Source organism: Labrus bergylta, chromosome 3, assembly GCF_963930695.1.
Source record: "Labrus bergylta chromosome 3, fLabBer1.1, whole genome shotgun sequence".
In the NCBI taxonomy this organism is placed as follows: domain Eukaryota; kingdom Metazoa; phylum Chordata; class Actinopteri; order Labriformes; family Labridae; genus Labrus; species Labrus bergylta.
In genome coordinates this window covers 10153223-10174026 of record NC_089197.1, presented here as the reverse complement: position 1 = coordinate 10174026, position 20804 = coordinate 10153223, and the positions used below count along the sequence as shown (strand labels likewise).

The 20804-nt window shown below is 43.2% G+C and overlaps 1 protein-coding gene across 1 annotated transcript in view; it reads right to left on the bottom strand.

Annotated features, from left to right (window-relative positions):
- Window positions 1-25: 25 nt before the first annotated feature.
- Window positions 26-20804, bottom strand: part of nav2a (neuron navigator 2a) — a 125839-nt gene continuing 105060 nt past the window's right edge. The window contains exons 22-40 of the mRNA XM_065952651.1: window positions 18775-18827; window positions 15938-15961; window positions 15448-15522; window positions 11247-11330; window positions 10990-11113; window positions 10580-10764; window positions 8402-8574; window positions 8090-8243; window positions 7574-7760; window positions 7280-7380; window positions 7099-7194; window positions 6710-6887; window positions 6207-6442; window positions 5850-6001; window positions 5509-5580; window positions 5211-5407; window positions 5008-5126; window positions 3201-3401; window positions 26-3095 (exon numbers count right to left, since the gene is read on the bottom strand). Of these exons, the coding sequence (XP_065808723.1) occupies window positions 2970-3095; window positions 3201-3401; window positions 5008-5126; window positions 5211-5407; window positions 5509-5580; window positions 5850-6001; window positions 6207-6442; window positions 6710-6887; window positions 7099-7194; window positions 7280-7380; window positions 7574-7760; window positions 8090-8243; window positions 8402-8574; window positions 10580-10764; window positions 10990-11113; window positions 11247-11330; window positions 15448-15522; window positions 15938-15961; window positions 18775-18827 (2537 nt within the window). The 3' untranslated portion in view covers window positions 26-2969. The remainder of the gene's footprint in view (window positions 3096-3200; window positions 3402-5007; window positions 5127-5210; window positions 5408-5508; window positions 5581-5849; window positions 6002-6206; window positions 6443-6709; window positions 6888-7098; window positions 7195-7279; window positions 7381-7573; window positions 7761-8089; window positions 8244-8401; window positions 8575-10579; window positions 10765-10989; window positions 11114-11246; window positions 11331-15447; window positions 15523-15937; window positions 15962-18774; window positions 18828-20804) is intronic.

The following is a 20804-nucleotide window of genomic DNA, read 5'->3' as shown; positions in this document are numbered from 1 at the left end:
TTTCAAAGACGACAGTTCGACTGAATTCATTCATAAATAATTATTAATTTTATTGAATCACAATAACTTAAGACTAGTACAGTGATAGATTTAATTCAACGAGCCCTGGACAGACCAGGTGTGACAAACGGCACCGATCTGCTCTGATGTAAAGAGACTGTACACAAAATACTCTTTTTTCAAGTACTGTTACAAATCAGCTAGAAAAAAGTCATCAAATGTTCCAAGATAATCAACTATATACAAAGTTATGTTACATATCAAAAATGTACATAGCAAAGAAGGCTAAACATTCATTGAGTTTGTGAGTAATAAACTGACACACAGTTTCAAATGCTTCAAAGACACCCGCTCGTCTGAGAGCAGGCGTTACACGAGGCTGACAGCAGATTCAGTCTCTTTGTGCTTACAAGGACCGCAGCAGGAGAACCTCGAGAAAATAAAACACACAGACACATGAATGGACGACAAATTCAAATTAAGTCTGCACAAATCTGGATCCTTGCTGTACATCTCGGCAGTGCTGGACAAACGCACATGCAGCTTTTGGCTTCCTTTTGGGGATCAGAATGAATGTTGCATAGGATCTGTGACAAAAACACTGAAGCAATGTATGACCCACCCTGGCTTTAAACTTGAGCTCACCGTTCCTGAAGGGCAAGCTGGGAGCTTTAAAACAAAGAAAAAGTCTGTTTTCTTTCTTTTTTAAGCCACAGAAATGACTTTGAACCCTTTTACATTATCAGTCAACCACATGTACCTCCATACCTTAATTATAGGAATATACACAAAGCAGCATGTACGCTAGTTTTCACTTAATTAGTCCAATTTATGACATTTTGTTCCTCACAAATCACATAATCAAAAGAGACTCTGAGCAAAGCACAGTACAGAATGGGGATGAGGTATAAAATCAACACGTTTTTAATCTTCCCTCATCAGTCAAATATTCTCATCTCAAGCATCAAAACACATCACATATATATCTTTTCTGTCTTCCTCTCTAGTGGTCCAAATATTTACACCAGCTTCACAGCACTGGGTCATTCATGCATACAACTTAATATTAAAAAACAAAGTACTGCTTCTCATTCGCGTCCCAAGCCCACGGCGTCGGTGTTTGATATGATGAGAGGTCGACGGCGCTCCTAGAGAAGAGAGTCGACCTCGCAGCCCTGTTTAGTTTACAGCCACTTAGACGAATAAAGAATCAGCGTAATGCACATAGTCTGTTAGAAAAGAGTAAGGCATTGTTTAAAAAAAAAAAAAGAAGAAAAGTCAGTCCAGCACCATTAAATATTTGTGCTACAACAGCCTGTTTGGGCCAAATGTGCGTGGAGACCACAAAGGTTTATTAAGCGGTCAAAGCGATGTGGTGGAGACAGAAAAGACATCTGAGAGTCAAAGATCAACAGAGTCAAAGGATAAATCCAGCCATTGTGAATGTTTCAATCTGAGTCAAGGCCGTTTCATCGTTGCCTGGCCTTTGAAAGAGCTACAGATGTTGTACCAGATGAGAAACACTTTCTTTATTTTCAGCAGGTGTGACTTGTGCTTGGGTCTACAGCTGAACTTTTTGCAATTTGTGTCATTCTGCTTTTTTTCACAGCACCTTCTGAGCTCTGAGGCAGGATCGAACTCCTACAGAGTGTCAGGAGGGAGTGTGGAGCACATTTTTGACCAACCAGATACAAAGATTCTCCTTAGCTTTCAGATATTTACACCAATTTTGGCATTGAATGTGTTGCTTAACTGTCGTTGTTTACATGTTTACATTATGGAATTGCATTCCCCCCCCTCACTCTTTTATGAGGCTTCTTTTGCACAAATTATTATGCGACCACACCGACTGGTTTATAGAGCAAAACTGAATGCACTTGCAACAAAAAAAACTTTTCTTTGAAAATCTGAAAGTTTAATTTGTGTTCGGATTGGCTTTTGAATCTGAAATGTTGCCATTATTGCCATAGATCATGAAAATTGTCACTTTAACCAAGAAAGAGGCGACACAATGTTCAGGTTAACCACGAGGAAAAAAAACTTTAAATGATTATTTCTGTGATTTTCAAATGTATCACATGTCTAAAAATGTGTAATCCGTATTTTCATTTAAAATTCAACAAAACATGAATCACTTGCAATGCACAAAGTTTGCTCTTTGACTTCTTCTTGTTTGGTTGCAAACAAAAACAAACGTGTCCCAGTTCTCTTTTGAATAAAGATATTTCATGTATTTGGTATGCATTATTTATTATTCCTGCTCTTGTATTTACTCTCCGTGGACGCGTACCTCCGTCGCTGACCATTACTTCTAAGGTTTTTTTCAGCTCAGAAACTCGGCATGGGATGTATAGTTCGGATCTGAGGGACATCAAACCAAACAGCATCGAGAGCTGTGATCTCTTTGTCGAGGTTCTCAAAGTGTGAATAGAAATGCTGCAGGACTCAACATTCACTTTGGCTCGGTTTACCCTCCAGGAGCGTCACAGATAACTTCAGGCTGAGGAGGAGCAGAAAGCAGCTGAGTGTTGATCCATCCATCCAACCCCCCAGCAGCAGCCTGATTTGTGTTCTCAGCAGCGAGAAGGCTCTGTGTCGCCATCTGCAGGCAGCTCGGGTGCACTGCACTCAAGGGAGGTTGGAGGACTCCTGGCTGGTGTTTGCTGATGATGATGATGATGATGATGATGATGCTCACTGACAGCGACAGGCTGTGTGCTTTAAATTCTGAAGTAGAAGTCAGGCTCCTGACAAATGAGGAGCCACGGGCCACAGCGGTGAAGAAAAAAAAAAATGCAGCCCAGTGCAGTAAAATCTTTCCTTTTGTCTGTTTTTTTCCCCTTATTAAATATTTGGGTTACCTGCACCCAAAATTAAGGTTGGCTGGATTTTGTGAAATTCTCACAGCAGAGACAGTTCTTCTGATAAAGTTTCCTCCCGAAAACGGATCCCAGTGTAGCGTTGTGACATCACAAGGTCGACTCCAGCGACGAGTCCAGGATGTCGTCCTGGTGGCTGTTGCTGTTGGAGTCGCTGTCGTAGCTCTGCGGGCTCGACGACGTAGCCGCCTCCTTCAGACGCATCAACATGTTCATCTGTGGACAAAAAAAAAACAACAAGTGTCAGTCCGACCGAGCTTTCAAACCCGTTTCTCTTCGAAGGCCGTCACACTCTTTTTCTTCACAGGTATTTTTCCTCACCAGCGGGTCTGCGTCGCTGTCGCTCTGCGGGGGCTCTTTCCTGAGCCCTTCCCTTGGAGCAGAGTAACCATCGAACCCCACGTCCTCTGGGCGGAGCTGCAGCAGCGGGGGCCATTCAGAAGGTGTTGGCGCGGCCGACCACGGGTAAGTGTCGATCACCCAGGCAGCAGGGTCCTCCCACGCAGCCCTGCGGCCATACAGCTGAAGAGAGAGACACAGAAGATGTGAGACTGTTAGTGTGGCGGGGAAAACTGAAGGCCAGCTTTGTGTGGAGATGTGCTCTAATAACACGTTTTCACAGGTCAGGAAGAGAATAAAAAAGACATGTTGGGAGGAGAGAGTGGGGGATGACATGCTGCAAATGTCTGAGGTCGGATTCGAACCCAAGGCCACTTCAACAAGGACTATAGCCACTGTACATGGGATGCGCAACATAACCACTAGGCTATCCAAAACACATTTGCTGCTTTTGTCTCTTAAGGGCGACGCTTTCCTGCTTGTAATATCAAATAAAAAAAAAAAAAAATGAAATCAAGAAATTTTAAATTTGGATGATCATTTCTCAGTGTTTTTACATTTCATGGACCTTTTATGGAGGGGGTCTCAAAGTTATCCCAGAAGGATAGCCACAAAAATCGTGAGCAATAGATTGGAGAGGGGAAAAGACAGAGCAGTGGTTCTCAACTGGTGGGTCGGGACCCAAAAGTGGGTCGCGTAGAGCTGTTTTCAGTGGGTCGTGAAAGTGTCAAAATATCTGTGAAGCGCTTTCTAAATGTGTTGGTTTTGTTCAGTTTCTTGCATCATGTTTTGTACCGTCCGAGATCCAAACAGCACAATTTTTCATCGAAGAGATCTGATCAGTTCAGAAATTTGGGTCGGTTTTCTCATGGAGGTATTGCCAGTGCGTTCTGAGAACCACTGGTACAGAGCCAAAACACGCTTCCTAAACTAAATAATGCATGGAAAATAATTAACTAAACCTAAATTGTCCGGGGAAACCCAGAAAACACTTTAAAAAAAAAGCAAAGGCTGCCAATGAGGCCTTAACAGTTAAAACAAAAATCTGGTATAGCAACAAAACTACCCAGCACCCCAAATCTGGGAATGGATAGCTAAAACACAGAAAATTCTTTGTTTGCATTTGTACAGACTTCACACACACAGACAACTAGAGGAACCCCAGGGAGAAGCGCTCACTACCTCTGAAGGTGAGATAATGAGTCAGCACAGAACACTGGAGATTCAGAGTATATACAGGCTCCCCACACTTGGGTTTAGTCAAAGCCAATCGGTCACACACACTTGACTGCAGTGGGATGATTCTCTCACCAATCTCACTGAGTAGAAAGACTGAGTGCCCTCACAATGTATTAATCGGTCATAAAAAAGAATTGGCTAATAAATGGAGGATTCACACACGGTTATTCGCAGCCCTAAGGGTTTCCATTTCAGCATCACTCCACCTCTGTTTCCCCTCCAAGCTAACAGGAAACACAGTCCCTCCCTTCAGTCCTTCTCGGAGGCTGCGCTCTGCTGATTAGCTGCTGCCTAATTAAATGAGATGCTAATTATGTTCAGATTGAGGGAACAAATTGAATCCATTTCACTTTGATGAACATAACCCTGATCTTCTGAGAGGGCAAATCTGAGCAATTCCCAGACTCATTACCCCTCTCTGCTGCACTCAGCTGGATCCTTTTAAAGAGCGGGCCCAAATCAAGACGCATCATAGATACGCTGGATTGTTACAGCTTTGTTGTGTGTGTGTGTGTGTGTGTGTGTGTGTGTGTGTGTGTGTTAGTGTTACCTGCAGTCCCTCTCGGACAGCCTCCAGCATGTATGGGATGATGGAGTAGTTCCAGAGGTCGGTGAACCAAACTCTAGATCCCTCCACGTCCATGGGACAGGACAGAAAGAGACGAGGTCCTGTGTGGGAGAGAGCAGCAGAGGTGAGCCACTGATTGTTTTCACACTTTTTCTTCCCCCATAAGTCTTGCATCAGTCTCATACCGATGGTGACGTCAGAGGAGCTGTGCGTCTCCAGGAAGCGGTTCAGGTGGTGCCAAACTCGCGGGATCCAGTCGATGATCTTCACCAGCTCCATGTTGCGCGTCCGGCTGCCGATCTCCGTCTCGATCAGCTTCCTCCTCAGGTATCGACCCAGGAAACCTTTCACGGGCTCCATGTGGTTGGCACACAGCACCCACCTGATCATAGAACAAACAGTACATTAACATCTCCCCCAGGATGAAACGCAGCACCGAGCTGAGATGAACGGAGGGCAGCAGCAGCAGCAGCAGCAGTGTACCTGAAGTTGTGGTGGAGCTGCAGGTTGGGGGCAGATGACGTTGCTTGGCTCATGGTGCCGATTATATACGGGCTGAAAGGAGAGAAGAACACTGATTATTATTATTTCTTAATAGGCATCATGAGACAAATTGGATTTTAGCATCATTAGGAGAGCAAATCATTTTTCTGGTGAACTAGACATACGTTGCTTCAACAAATATGCTTCCTTTCAATCATGCAGACTCTTTCAGACATTTATATTTCTATCATTATTATGCAGATGAATGTGTGAGTGTGTGTGATTCTTTATGTGTGTGTGTGTGTGTGTGTGTGTGTGTGTGTGTGTGTGTATGGACTGACCAGTGCTGGTAGGTGCAGTTGAAGACGCCGTTGAAGATCTCTCCCAGGGAGCTGACATGATGCAGGTTGTCCAGAATGACCACTAGAGGGCTCTCTGTCCCCGGGACGCCGCTGCACTGCTCAGCCAGACCGGAGAGGTACTGACGCAACTCCTGCAGACAAACGGAGAGAATAATAATGTATCTTCTTTCAGAACAGAACCGGGGCTTTTTTGTTTTTTTACTGGAAACCTTTCACAAAAACGACAAACATATGAATATTATCTGCAACTTGAGCCCCAAGAGCGTATTGTGAATTCAACAACAAGAGAAGTTTTAACAAACACAAACATTTAAAAATACAGGTGTGCATATTTACCTTGCTGGACTTGTGGTCCACATTGAACGTGACGACAGCGTGCGGGGTCAGAGGCCGGCCCTCAAGGAGCAGCAGGTGTCGAGACAGCTGATTGGCCAAGTAGGTCTTTCCTGTGCCGCTGGGGCCCGACAGGATGACGCGTCGGTGCTCCTTCAGCAGGGAGACGTAGCGCTGCAGCATCGGCTTCGGGATCAGAGTGTCGAACACCAGAGAGTCCACGTTCGCAGTGCTCACGCCTGGACACAAAAGGGTCGGAGGATTAATATACCCTTAACATCATACACCAGGGGTTTTCTCTTTTGTATTAGTGGTTCTTTCCAGCTGAGACAAGTACTGCTGCCTACTGATGATAAGCTAACTGTTGACCTTCTTGTGTTAAAGCTGCATCTAATGAAACAATTCAATAAAGGAATCAAAAATTACATTAATTAGAAACCTTACTTTAGTTAAAGAAATAGCCCAAAACTTCTTACATACTGGCAGAAAAGTGTAACAACCCGTACCTTTGAGCTGGATGTTGATGGTGTTGCTGTCTCCCACCAGGTAGCCGCAGGGCAGTAGCTCGGGCGTCTGGGCGGCGCTAAGGCAGCTGGGTCGATGGATTTCTCCGATGTTGTATCCCTCCACGCTGTCTGAACTCAGGCCCAGCTGACTCAGGGGGTCCACATGGGTGATGTACTCCTGTCAGGCACAAACACGGCATCAAAAGGATGAATTTCAGATATTTATTGAAGGAATCTAAATGTATTTTTCTGCTTTTAAATTAGGCTTCATGGCGACTGAATAAAGTAGTAGAAATAGTGATTTTTGAGATTCAAACTTTAAATGTATACTTATCATTCAGGCACTTAAATAAATATTAAAAAATAAACACTGACGGTGAGGTGTTTACCTTGAAAAGGCGTCGGACCACTCCATCCAGGACGTCCCACTTGGTTTTACCGCTCACACCGATGCAACCAATCAGAAAATGACGAGTCCGACCCTCCTATGATTGAGGAAACACAAGTTGTTTTAGATGCTGAAAAAAAGGAATGATAGTATTTTGAGTTACTTTTCCAAACAGGTCTCACCTCTCCCCACTTGCTGCCCTCGTCCAGACTGACGACCATCTTCACGTGTCTGCCCTCCTTCCTCATCCCTCCTTCTCCCCCGGTGTCGTCCAGCAGCATGTCTGATAGGAACGGTGGAACAAAGTCAGACAAGGCTTGTTGTAATTTCCCATTTCTCATTTTCAATTACCAAGATAAACCGATGACACTGATGTCATCCAATATTGTGACAGACTATTGAAATACCTGCACTGAACAGATACCCTTTAATGAGAACATTTTAGTCAGTGTCCATGACAAAGAGCTCAGTCTTACCCAGGCTGGTGGACTCACTGGTGGTCAGGTTGAGGCTGTGCTGGGTGAGAGCCGGCCCGCTCCCCTGGGCCTGGCTGTGTGCGTGAGGAGGAGGAGAGGAGGAGATGGAGGCCTGGGAGCCCATCCTGCTGCCATGATTCTCCACCTTCAGACGGTCATTCTCTGACTTCAGCTTCTCGATCTCCAGCTGCAGACACACAAACAAAAACACATTTTTCATACAAGTCATTCGAGTCAACTTAAATGAGCAACATGTAACTCTGACACCTAGTGTTTAAAATGGGTACTACAGTCCAAATTCAAAACATTGGAGAGAGCTGTCCACCTCTGTCCCCTCCTCCCTAGAGTTGAGCGGGTTGTCATGGACACTGAAGCTTCAGTGTTTAGCCAGCTCCTGCATCTGTCTTGAAACCTTTGTGCGTTCTATCCTCTCTCAATTTTCAAAAGCATCTCCGATATTTATCCTAGTTTGAGCACTTTTCTGCTATTTTGTGTGTATTTTGTGTGTGTGCTGACCTGCATGCGGTTCATGGCCTCCCTGAGCTGGTCCAGCTGATGGGCGGAGCTGAGAGCCTCAAGCCGGATATCCGTGAGCTTCATCTCCTTCTCCCTGAGCTCACTGCGCAGCTGCATCACCGTCTCCGCCTCGCTGTCCAAACACTCGGACAACCTGTACACACACGAGCAAGAAAACATGGTTTAGTGGCATCAAAGAGTTAGGTTGTTTTCCTAACTGTAATCTATAGTAAAAAACGTTTTTGAATGGGAAAAACTACTGCATATCTGTTATTGTCCTGCAATCACATACAGTTATTTGTGTTTACGTACAGAGAGTTGGAGTGTGTGTTCCTGAGCATGTGGCTGGAGGCCGCAGAGCCGTTGTGAGGCAGTTTGGGCGACGACGGCAGCGACGAGTCGGTCATCTCCTCGATGTCAGAGTGAGACGAGGCCGACTTGGGAGACTTCTTCTTGCTGAACGCTTGTTTGAAGGAGCTCCTCAGCTGCAGGACAAAACAACAGACACAAAGAGAGAGAGAGAGTGAGCAGGGACGCCATCCCGAAAACACTGAGAGGGAGACGAGGAGGAAGAGGAAGAGGAAGTGGAGGAAGAGGAGGAGAGTGCCGGGAAAGTGAAGAGAAGCAGCTGCTAAAAAGTGCAAGTGAGGGAGAAAAAAGGGAATTATGGGTAGACTGTCTTATGAACCTGAGCTCAGCTCTGAAGACAAACACTGAGTGAGTGTATGCAGTGTGTTGAATTATGTTTTTAAGAAAAGGTTTAATGTAAAGCTACTGATCTGTACTCTCAGTGCTCATTGTTTTGATTTTCCTAGATAAAAAATTACAAATATGTGGAAAGAAAACTATTTGTAGGGAAGCAGATGGCAGTGTACGGAGTCCTTTAGGGGACAAATTTGAACTCATATATTTGGATGACTAAAAGACACAGCTGTGTGTTTAAATTGATGTTAAAACATTTCTGAAAAGATGAATCAGCCATCAGAACAGTTAAAAGTGTGTCTGTTCATCTTTGCAGAGCTCATTTCAAAGAAGCATTCCAAGGTGGATTGTTCCTTTCCAGAGCTGTGTGTCAAGTATCATAAGAGCAGTTTTTTTGTTTTATTAATTTTCAGGGAGAAGCAGTGTTGGAAAGGAGAGGACAGGTACTACAGCAGGAGGAAAAGGAACTGAAGTTAGTAACCTAGAAGAAGTGCACGGGGTGAGGCAGCTTTGATTTCACCCAGCGTACCAGCCTTACCTCGTAGACCTGCCGCATGAAGCGAAGCAAAGGAAGACAGAGAGACAAAACAGCACATGTTCATATGGGTTGGAGTGTGTTAATGTGTGATGGAGGGTTAGAGATCAAACTATAGGCTCCTACAAGACTGGAGCTGATTTGATTCGACCTCCAGACAGCTGCAGGCTAACGCTACAGAAACAACCACCGTGAAACAGGATGTCTTTGATGATCCATTATGAGCTTTTGAACACACACACACACACACACACACACACACACACACACACACACACACACACACACACACACACACACACACACACACACACACACACACACACACAGAGTACATGAGCACCTGCATGGAGGAGCCTCCTGTGGGGTCTCATCTACTCAAACTCTGACAGCTGGAAGCACACACACACACACACACACACACACACACACACACACACACACACACACACACACACACACACACACACACACACACACACACACACACACACACACACACACACACACACACACACACACACACACACACACACACACACACACACACACACACACGGGAGGATCGTTTGTTATCACTGCGACATGAAGCAAGAAAACTCTACACGAGCTCATGTCTTTTAACAGATAACACAAAGCACGACACCGCTCATCCTAAAACTCAACATCAGGATCGGGTTCTGGCAACCACAAGGCAGCTAACACAACATGGTTTCAGTTTACAGAACGACAAGAGAGGATACAAACGTTCGTACTTCGCCGTCCCTGACTTGACCTCCTCCGGTGCACAAAAAAGCCTTTCAGCAAATATCACAGGAAACAAGAAGTTAACGTTCTTCTAGTTGTAGACGTATGAGAGATGTTCTGATGTATGATCGACACTTTCAAACTACCTATGAGCTGACGACAGGACTAGATACTAGCATGTACGTTTTGATTTGGTCATTTGCAGGACAAGAAAACAACAAAAGACGTCTTTAACCCATTTTAGTTCAAGTTTGAAACTCCACATTGTCTGATTTCTTTTGACTGCAAATCAGCAAATCGATCATGACTTGGTATTAAACCGGTCTGAGTCTATGGGAATCCTAACTGTGTTCACCTTTTCCCCAGAGAAAGACGCCTAAAGAAGGGAGAAACCCAAAGATATGACACCATCACAAACATTGAAGACAACGAGAGTTTGTTTGGAACGCATCGCTCGTTGAAATCATCTGGTTATGAAATAGTTTTTATATATGCAAGCGTCTTACCCAGTTCTTCTTGTTCTTCTTCTTGTTTTTAGCGTCGGCGTCCATGTTGGAGCCCACACTGGAGTGGCTGGTGGCGCTGGTGATGCTGCTGACGCTGTCGGACGAGTGCTGCCGCCTGATGCGCAGGTCAGGCTGCTGATGCTGCTGCTGCTGATGATGCTGCTGAGGACTGCCGTTACTGCCGGCTGAGGAGAGACAGGAAATACGTGATTTTATCATGAATTAGTCTTCTGCCCAATGACAGCTGGGATCGGCTCCAGCCCTCCCACCCCGACAAAGAACAGGGAAAGCGGTAGAGATGATGGGTGGATTGTGTGTTATTGAAACAAACCCTTTGAAATGCATCTTGGTAAAAACAAATAACTGATCTTGAAATCTGGCTTGTTAGAGTAGCAGCAATTTGTGTGTACCTGTCCTGTCCCCTTTATGCGTGAGCTCAGGTGTGTTGATGACGCCGTTGATGGCAGCCTGAGCAACAGCGTTCTGCTTCTTCAGCAGCTCGATAGTCTTCCTCAACTCATTCAGCTCCGAGTCCTGCAGAGAGAGAGAGAGAGAGAGAGAGAGAGAGAGAGAGACATGAGGATCTAACCCAGAGCAAGTCTTTGCACGTCTTCTATGAGTAAACTTTTACAATCTGTTCAAAGAAACACGAGGAGCTGTTCTTCACCTTCTGCTCTGCCGTCAAGGTGAGACTCTTCAGTCTGATGGTCATGTTGCCCAGACTCTGTTCAAACGCTGCCACCAGGTGAGCCTGCAGGAGAAACACACCAACATGTCACGCCACCACCAGCACCAAGCCAAAGACACCTGAGATGGTTTTGTTTCTCATTCATTTAATTTGCTGACAGAATACCACACGCATCACTTCATAAGACTTTCTAACTAGATGATAAAAAAAATAATTGCTACATCCAAATTCTCCGACCCAAAACGGAGATATAAATCTGTCAACAAGACTTCAACCAAGTTTCATCTTTTACTCCTTCAGATATCTTGCTATAATAAACACTGAAAAGAGAAAAGTCAATCTTCATGATAATGATTGGACACCTACATGACCCGTTCTTCTGATTGGCTCGTTCTTAAAGTCCCTCGATCTTTTACTGAACTCGGTAAATCAGCATTTTCTTTTGATGCCCCAAACTCTTGGAACGCCCTCAAGCAAACTCTAAGGATCAGAGTTCTTCCCTCTCTTCCAGAGTTTAGGAAATGGATTTCTAGCCACTGTTTTTAAATGGATCACAGTGGGGGTTTTTGTCACTGATTCTGAGCGTTTGTTGTGTTTTGCTTTGTTTGTGCTTGTAATCTAGACAGCATTGGAAATGAGGGAAACCTCAGTGTCCTTTCTAGAATAAATAAATAAAGGTTTGAAAATTAAATGAAATGAAACACGGAGATGAAAGAGGGAGAAACTCGAAGAAGTGTCCTTCTGCAAATAAAAAGGTTTTCTCATAAAACTCTCCTAAAGTTGTATCCATACTGAGAGGAGTGAAACCTTCATTACATTTGCGACCCTGAGAGATATGAAGATATCTCCTTTAGGATGTCATAACTAACAAAGACTTTGATGAGATGAGTTCATGCTGATCCTTAAATACCTACTTAGAAAAAGTTAGAGCTTTCTGCTTTACCGCTGCAACCTCGGGGCTAAAACCCCAAATATGACATCAGTCCAATAATCTTGGTAGCAAAATTAAAAAATAAAACCACATACAAACTCTCATGTGAAATAAGAGCATCCTGTAACAAATGCTTTTTCCCCCGAAGGTCAGGTTGAGGTGGACTGGTTTCCCACACTCCAAACACAGCACTGAAGCCAAACGGTTACATCATCACTACCAAAAACACTCCTCTGAGCTATAATCACTCATTACTGCTGAGGCCAAAGACTTTAATGACGGAAGAGTGGAGTCATCTTCAGGTAATCGTCTTTTGATTTCAGTTTTTTTTTTTTTTTTTTTTTAGGCTCTTGGATTTCAGAGCTGGCAGAGTGAACGGATTGTTCTAAGATGTTTTTGGACAAAGTGACAACAGCATGAGACGCTTTAAACGGAGACAGGATGGTTCAAGCAATCAATACAAGCAGATTTCAAAGGAACATGTGGGCACTTGACCGGGTACGTTTGGTTATTTGTAATCTTTTTTGAGGTCATCTGTGATCTTAATGTAATAGAAATCTGCCATGTCAGCAGTTTTTAAGAAAGCCCACCATGACTTAATTCCAATATTTCGCCTATAAAAAGATATTAATAAAAACTTTGCTTATAGCACCTTTAAAGAACAGAGAGCCACAAAGGGCTCTTAAAATGGATAAAAACAGAAACACCAACAATACACAAAACAGATGACGCAAAAGCAAGTCTCAAGAAAAAGGTCTTAAGTTGCTTTTTTTAAGATGCAACAGCGTCCACAAATCTTGGACCCAAAGGCAGAGCATTCTAAAATTGATGGAGCTACAGTATGACCCCAAAAGCACAGTCTCCCTTGGTCTAAAGTCTGAAAGGGTGGAACCACCAGCAGACACTGATCAGGGGACCTAAGAGATCTGCAGGGAGTGTAAAAGGCCGTAGAAGTTCTGTTAGGTAGGCCGGTGCCTGTCCATGAAGGGCTTTCAGAGTAAGAACAAGGATCTTGGATTCAGATCTAAAATGTATTTGAAGCCAGTGTAAAGAAAACAGAATGGGAGTTATGACCTTTAAGAGGACCTGGTTAATACCTGGTCTGGCTGCAGCAGTTAAGGGATGTTTTGCTAAGAAGATAATGAGACGCTAAAAGTTAATGTGTCAATAAGCTTCATGTTATTAGGGGTCAATTGCTTTTTCTGGTTTTGCATATTCATTCTGCTGGTGGAGAATTAAGAAGTCTGTGTTATAAATGACATGTAATGAAAGAATGAAGTATAGAGTTTTCTTATAGAGTGAAAAATTCAGAGCAAGATTTGCCTCACATATCTAAAAGTAAAAGTAATATCTTAAAGGGTTAAGTACACATGAAATAACCACTTTTAAAGGATTGGAAAGCCTTGTACTTTTTGCTGATTGTGCATGTTGAGGCACACCAGTTGAGCAAGTGTCATCCATGGCGGTATTGTGTCAGGGTTTAAACATTACAAATGCCTGCAGAAAAAAAGTGATTGTGACGGTTGAGTAATGTGTTGACGGACATGTGACTCCAGTCGTGACGTTCTTAAGAGTTCCTGCCTCGGGGCGCTTCAAGGTGTGCTCAGATAATTCATCACGGGTTTAATGCTTGTAATTAAATATTTCAGCAAAGCCCGTCCCCCCCCCCACACTCCATTCAATCCCACCTTCATGACCCCCCTCCACTACCAGCTCCTCTGTCTGCCCTCTGTCTGTGTTCATCTTTCAACAGTCGCACCGCACCTTCTTGTATCGAGGCGTCATCAGCTGTAAATCTATCAGTCCACATCAGGGACAGTCTGTGTGCTGAGACTTGACTCCTCGCTGTAATCTAATACCCTTTGCCTTCCTTCCATATCTCTAATCCGCGGCTGAACCGGCAGCGCGCTCTGACTCAGGCAGCAAGATTACAAACCGAGCGTGGCAAGACTTGTGCAACATCAGGAGGCAGGGTGGCAGAGAGGTTCGTGTCTGCAGACGCTTAACCTGACTTTCTGATGGCTCTGCCAGATGTGAAATTACACCCTCTGTGAGGGAAAAGTGCTCTGCGGGAGTTATCTGCTCACTATTTGATGAATATCACGAAACGGTTCTTGCATGTGTTTGGGTGCTTGAGGAAGGGACGAGTGCCAGATTTCACATCTTTCTTTTGTTGAGTCTTTCTGCCATGCAACATACATTCTAATCTTATAGCGGCATCATGCTTTTCTGCAATTATCCATTTAGTTAATACTAAAAGTCAATAATGTCTTAAATTGTAGAATGCACTTCCAAGAGATCAGCCTGTAAAAACACATTGCTATTATTGGGATTGTCTTTGCACTTCATTTTATGACACTATAGGTCTGTCAGTCCAACACTTTTATCCCGATTGAAATAACTCAAAAACAAGTTTTCAGCATTCATTTTCTGCAAACAATGACGCCCACTGACTTCATAATCCCCTGACTTTCTTCTGACACTTCATGAGTTCAACATTTTTAGTTTTGAGTGGAATGTCTCGACCACTACTGAATGAAGTCCTGGATATGTATGACAAACTATATGACACATGTTTGATTCCCTTAGGCAGTGAAAACTTTTATTTAGTTCCATCAATGAGATCATTTTTAGTAAATATTTAAAAATAGCTGCGATACCGATAGCATTTCAATCGGTGTTACATGTACTTTGTTGTGAGTTTGAATTAAAAATGTTATTTTTTTAAGGAGGCGTTCGCACATCCAACTATCTCAAAAAGTAGATGCGTAGGGCGACAAACTATGACTTCAAAAGAAAAGAATCCTGCACACTACTCTTGCTAAGTAGATGCATTCTTGTTCATTTGTTCACTTAAAATGTATTCTTATGTTATATTTTCAGATGGAGAGATAATAAATACAGTGTATGTAGTAGTAGTAGTAGTATATAGAAAAACTAATGGGATTGTTTTGGTATATATATAACCACCTTTGTAAAGGTCATCCTTTTACTCATTGGATAAATAATACTTAACTCAAAAAAAATGTAAGAGAATTATTCAGGGAGAAGTTTAAAAGCTTTTTGTTGCTTATAAAGAAAATGTTTTTCCTTGAGTCTATTATGGATTACTTTAGTGGCACGATAAACATTTCATACATGACAGTAACAAATGAGCTTCTTCAGGAATGTGTGTGTGTGTGTGTGTGTGTGTGTGTGTGTGTGTGTGTGTGTGTGTGTGTGTGTGTGTTTGCAGGCTTGATGGCTTACATTGGCGCTCAGTTGTGTCGTCAGGGCGGAAACCTTTTCCTGGGAAGCGTCCAGCTCCCTGCGCAGCTTGCGGATCTAAGGACATTAAAGTGCATGTCATCAAAAAAGCTCCAGATCTGAAGCATACATACCTGCTCTGTAAAGCATGCTGTAACCACACATACGTATATGCACATGCACAATGGGAAAAAAAAAAAAAAAAGAAGCGGTGGTAACAAATGAGGGAGTCTCCCAGATTGGAGCTCTGATATGTCGAGGTTAGGAGATGAAAAGCAGCGGGGGCATAAAAGAGCACATACAGGTGTACGCAGGTGTTCAGACAGGAACAAGAGCCCGCTACAGGGTCACGCACAATACAGTTACACGTGTAACCAGACACAACTGTGAAAACGCCCCCCGTGTTCCAACAAGTCCAGCTACAGCACATAGAAAATTAAAGAGCGGAGAGAAACACACAGGAAAGAAGGGATGTGGGCGGGCCGATTCTTACCTCCGACTGCGACTTCTCCTCGTTCTGTAAAAAACAAACATCAGAAGAAGAAAAAAAAAAAAATCATTAGAGGAAGTACTCTGATAATGAAAAAGAAGAGCAGATCAAGCTGCCTGAGGTCACATCATGCTTCAAGCACATGACTCCTGTTTGATTTATTAGCTCCATAGAGAAAAAAGCTTTATAAACTGTGCAGGAGATTGTCTGAAAGCAGAGCTATCCTCCTGAAGGCATTTCACTGAGGTACCCATGTGTGTGTGTGTGTGTGTGTGTGTGTGTGTGTGTGTGTGTGTGTGTGTGTGTGAGAGAGTCCATTGTCTCTATAGGCTGCACACTGAACAATAGTAAGAAAAGACAGGTAGGAAAACACATACAGAGAGAGAGAGAGAGAGAGAGAGAGAGAGAGCGGGCAAAACATACTCTTGCACGAACACAACACACCCAGCCGTTACTGCCGCTGTTGAGCAAAACAGTGAAACATGCAACACCCACATTTACATGTAAACAAGCTGCACCTGGAAATGTTTTTCTTTGACTGGTGTGCAGATGTGTTTGTAACAAATGGTCAACCTAAAGGTTCATTTATATTTTCAGCCACTGTTCTGGCTCACTTGTTAGTTTAAACTGGATGAAGGTTTTAATCTTTAATGACCACAATTTTTAAAAATGTCTTGCACGGTCGCCATCCAGTGGCAGTTTTGTAACAAGACAATGTTTACTGTTGTTATCTGCACCTCAGTGTGTTTTATTTATGTATGTATGTGCAAGCTTCTCCAAACCAATTACCCCAAGAGAGGTTCATCAGGTTGTTTGAGTTGAACTGATTATTTTGCACACAAAAAAAAGTTGTGTTTCGTCGCTCTGAGACTTTAACAAAAGAACAAGAGAAAACATAATTCTTCCCATTCTGTTCTTGCAGTTAGCATGCTAAGCAGCTCTACTGAAGAAATGAATCTGAATGCTGAGCAACAAAATACTCAAAATGTTCCCAAACTGAAGTGATATCTTCCCAAGAGATGCACATTTTAAAGGCTACACTAGATTGTTTTTTTTTTAGTAAACTTGCCAAAGACACTTTGTTTTTGGTTGTGCTTCTTATCAGCAGAATAAATTATTTGCAAAACTTCTACGTTGAAATATTATTCCAACACATTTGTTTGCCTTGTGTCACAGATTCAAAGTTTCTCAACATTTTCACGAACAACTGAGGGATGCATGAACAGTGAACACAGTGGGTGCTGCGTGTGACAGAAGCAGCAAAGCAGAGCAGCTGATAATTAATGATTTGTTCATGCCGCTCCGCCTCCTCACTGCTGAGCACTTAAACAGGTTTCAACAGCCTCTTGTGTCTGCGCGACTACTGTACCGAAGTGTGCAAGCATGTGTCTCCGGTATGGTAAGTGGATGTTTTTACAAAGTGGCATCTGTCTACACATTGTCTGCACAACCACAACAAAGCTGTCAATCAAACACACACACACACACACACACACACACACACATACGTAACCAGCTGATCCTCGACACACAACCAGAGAAAAGTCTGTTTGTCAAGAGACGTAGACAAAACAGAGAGAGATCTCCCTCTGATGCAATCCCATCAGCAATTCACATCATGGCAGTAATACAGTTAAGAGGCTTTTTTGGTGTGAAAACACTGAAAAATAAAGACAAAATGAAGATTCAATTGAAGTCCTCAGTGGAAATTGTCTGCAGGAAAAAAGTGTTTTTCATGGTGCTGCCCTGGGATTAATAAATCAGTCGGCTCTACGTTGATAAAGAATCAGATACAGACACAATATCTGTGACTGGATGTTCTGTTTCACCATTTTTACACCTGTATTTAATTCCGAAAGAGCAAAAACAATAAAGCAATCCTCCACTCTAAAACGTTCCTCTTTATTCCTACCGTTTGTTGCCAGGATGTGACGGTGCTCGTCAGGGATAAAGTCGCCATCATTTTGCCTCCACTCTCTCTCTCTCTCTCTCTCTCTCTCCCCTGCTCTGATTTCCAAACCTGTGACTCTCTCTCTCTCTCTCTCTCTCTCCCTCAGCTCTGCAGCACCAGCCAGTGCCGAGCAGCAATCTGATTTCTTGAGAAGTTTCTCCGCTACACCTGCCCAGGTGAGTAAACACGCCCACACAGGGAGGAGGAGGAGGAGGAGGAGGAGGAGCCATGCATGAAAGGACTGGGCTCTGATTGGCTTACTGTGGGCTGTCCCCAGGTTTAAGTGTAAGACTACAGCCCAACGTTTTTGTCTCACAGGGAGTCGAGACATCTCAATGGATTAGAGGGTAAATGTATAACAGCAGATTTGCCAGCTGAAGCTCTCTATATGATCTGTCCTTACTCCACAGACAAAAGAAGGAACTAGTTTCTCCTGTTTCTATGCCGACCATGTGTCAGGACTGTTTCCTGTTGAGTAATTTCTAAATCTCTCTAAAAATTGAGAATGAAAAATGTTTCTTCAGCCTGCTATATCCTATAATGTCTTGTCTGACACCTGCCCTCTGACAGGAGTGACCATCATAAAGACTTACTACATATAAATAGTCAGGCTTGTCCCTGGTGGTGTGCTTTGATTTTGTGTGTCATAAAGAGGCATCAATATTAATTTTAGTCTATCATATAAACAGTTGAAAACTCATCAGAGGTTCCTTTAAGGGTATAAAGTGGATTTTTCTTTCGCCCTCTGTTGAGGAGAATGTGTAAAGGCAGGAGGAATAAGGTACCCAAATGTAATGAAGGGGAAAAAAAAGCTTCTTTATCATAGGATTAGAACAGAATGCACATCATATCCAGCCCTGTTCAAGCTCTTGAGGTTTTGTGTACTTACAGTGGAGTAAATGGAAGACGTGCTGGAGACCAGAGACAGAGATGATCCGTGAACTAAAGAGACAAAAACAACAAGTGAAAGTGGGGATTAGAAAGTACATTAACACACAACTCTGATTATCAACAGTCCCACCCATAGGCCCCTCCCACAAACCACCCACCCTGCTCCAACCCGGCCTCCTCGACACAGTCACCTCCCAGTGTTTCCACTTCGAGCAGCGCTTGGCGGTCATAAAGATAAAACTCCTGCATGCATGTTACCGTTTGGGCTGTGTCGCAACTAATACCAGCCGGAGCATTGCTGTGGTAATGACTCAGCCACTAATCACACATCAGAGGCCGAGGACACACAGTCCTCTGTTCCCTTTCCTTACTAAGAGCAGATCAGCACGGTGATGTCATAAAACCACACAGAGCGGGCTGTGCTCATTCATGCACCTCACAGGGAGCAGACGTTAGTTTATCGAATACTCAGTTTTTATCTAAATTTAGTCTAGACATCAGGGTGTGATGGGAGACACATGAAAGGGAGACTATTGATTAATATTTACTGTCTGGTTCAGATCTCATCAATACGTCTGTGCAGGATTCTGTCACTATTTGAGAAAAAGCATCGACTACAGCTGCAACACTTCTTTCAACCCATCAGCCAGTTGACAGAAAATAAATGACTTATTTAAAGATTTTATTCTTATTTTCTTTCATTACTAAGCTTCACATGATTCCTACTTCTCCTGTGTGATGCTTGCTGCCTGTCAAAATAATAATTGGCGGTATTATGGATATGTCAAGGTTTTTTAGACTGTTGGGCAAACAAAAGGCTTTCGAATATGTCCTGTTGTTTTAAAAATGTAGAAACAGACAATTTTTCAGATTAAGGTAAGAAACGAAAGGCTGCATGAAGATAATTATCTGGAGCTCAATCCATCATGAAAATAACCGTTATAGTTGCAGCACTAAGGTTGATAAAAAATGTTTTTTAATTGGCTAGTACATTTTGAATTTTTTTTTAAGGATTGCTTCTTCATGTGCGAGGATGCAACATATTTCTTTATAATGTTGTGAGATATCATTATTTCAGAGGATATATTTGATTTCTGCTTTATTTGTGTGTAAAATGTTGCACATTCTTCCTTTAAGACAATCTTAACACAAATATTTTCTGTTTTTATGCTTTAACCTTTGAAGAATCTACACTCATTATCGAATAAAGTCAGAAAAAGTATTACACATTAGGAACAGCGTTGATCCTGGTTTATACTTCTGACCATTCGTGTCTTAGAGATTTAGTCCATATGTGGTTTCTATGGACATAAAAAGAAGGTGAGCACGCATGAAGGTGAGTCGGAGGGTTTGAGGGCAGAGGATGAGGTGACAAGAGTGTCGCGGTGTGGCTCTCACTGAGGACAAAGTGTTGGGTGGATGATGTGACTTTTGTCCTGTCAATCAACCAACGGTCGGGTAACTCTACACCTCAGCAACATACACACAAACCGCATGTGCTCACAGACCTACATGCTGGGAGCCAACACACACACACACACACACACACACACACACACACACACAAGAAGAGAGAAAGTAGTGCTGGAGGATTCTTGTATGTCATCACTTCTCTCTCACGCCTCTCACTGTGATCCCTGTAATTATCTCCTTCTCCTTAAAGGGAAGACAGAGTCATGGAGTTGGAAGAAGAGCGAGACAGAAATGCTACTGGGGGGGTGAAATAATCACAGAGTTGTGCCTGTGTTATTTACATTCATTACGTGTGCAAAACCAGTGCGTTTGTACCCCAGCTTCCCAACGGGAGAAAAACCTAACGGGCATTTTGCAAGAAGCAAATCATTTTGGAGGTAGGCTGTTTGTTTCATGGTTGACAGCTGTGTCCAATTTTAGATGTATTTTTTGGTTGTTGCCTTTATTTGATAGGACAGTGGATATAGCAGAAAAAAAGGGGATGAGAGAGAAAGGAGCAACAGGTCGGACTTGAACCCGGGCTGCCGACTTGAAATGATGACAATCATAATAGGG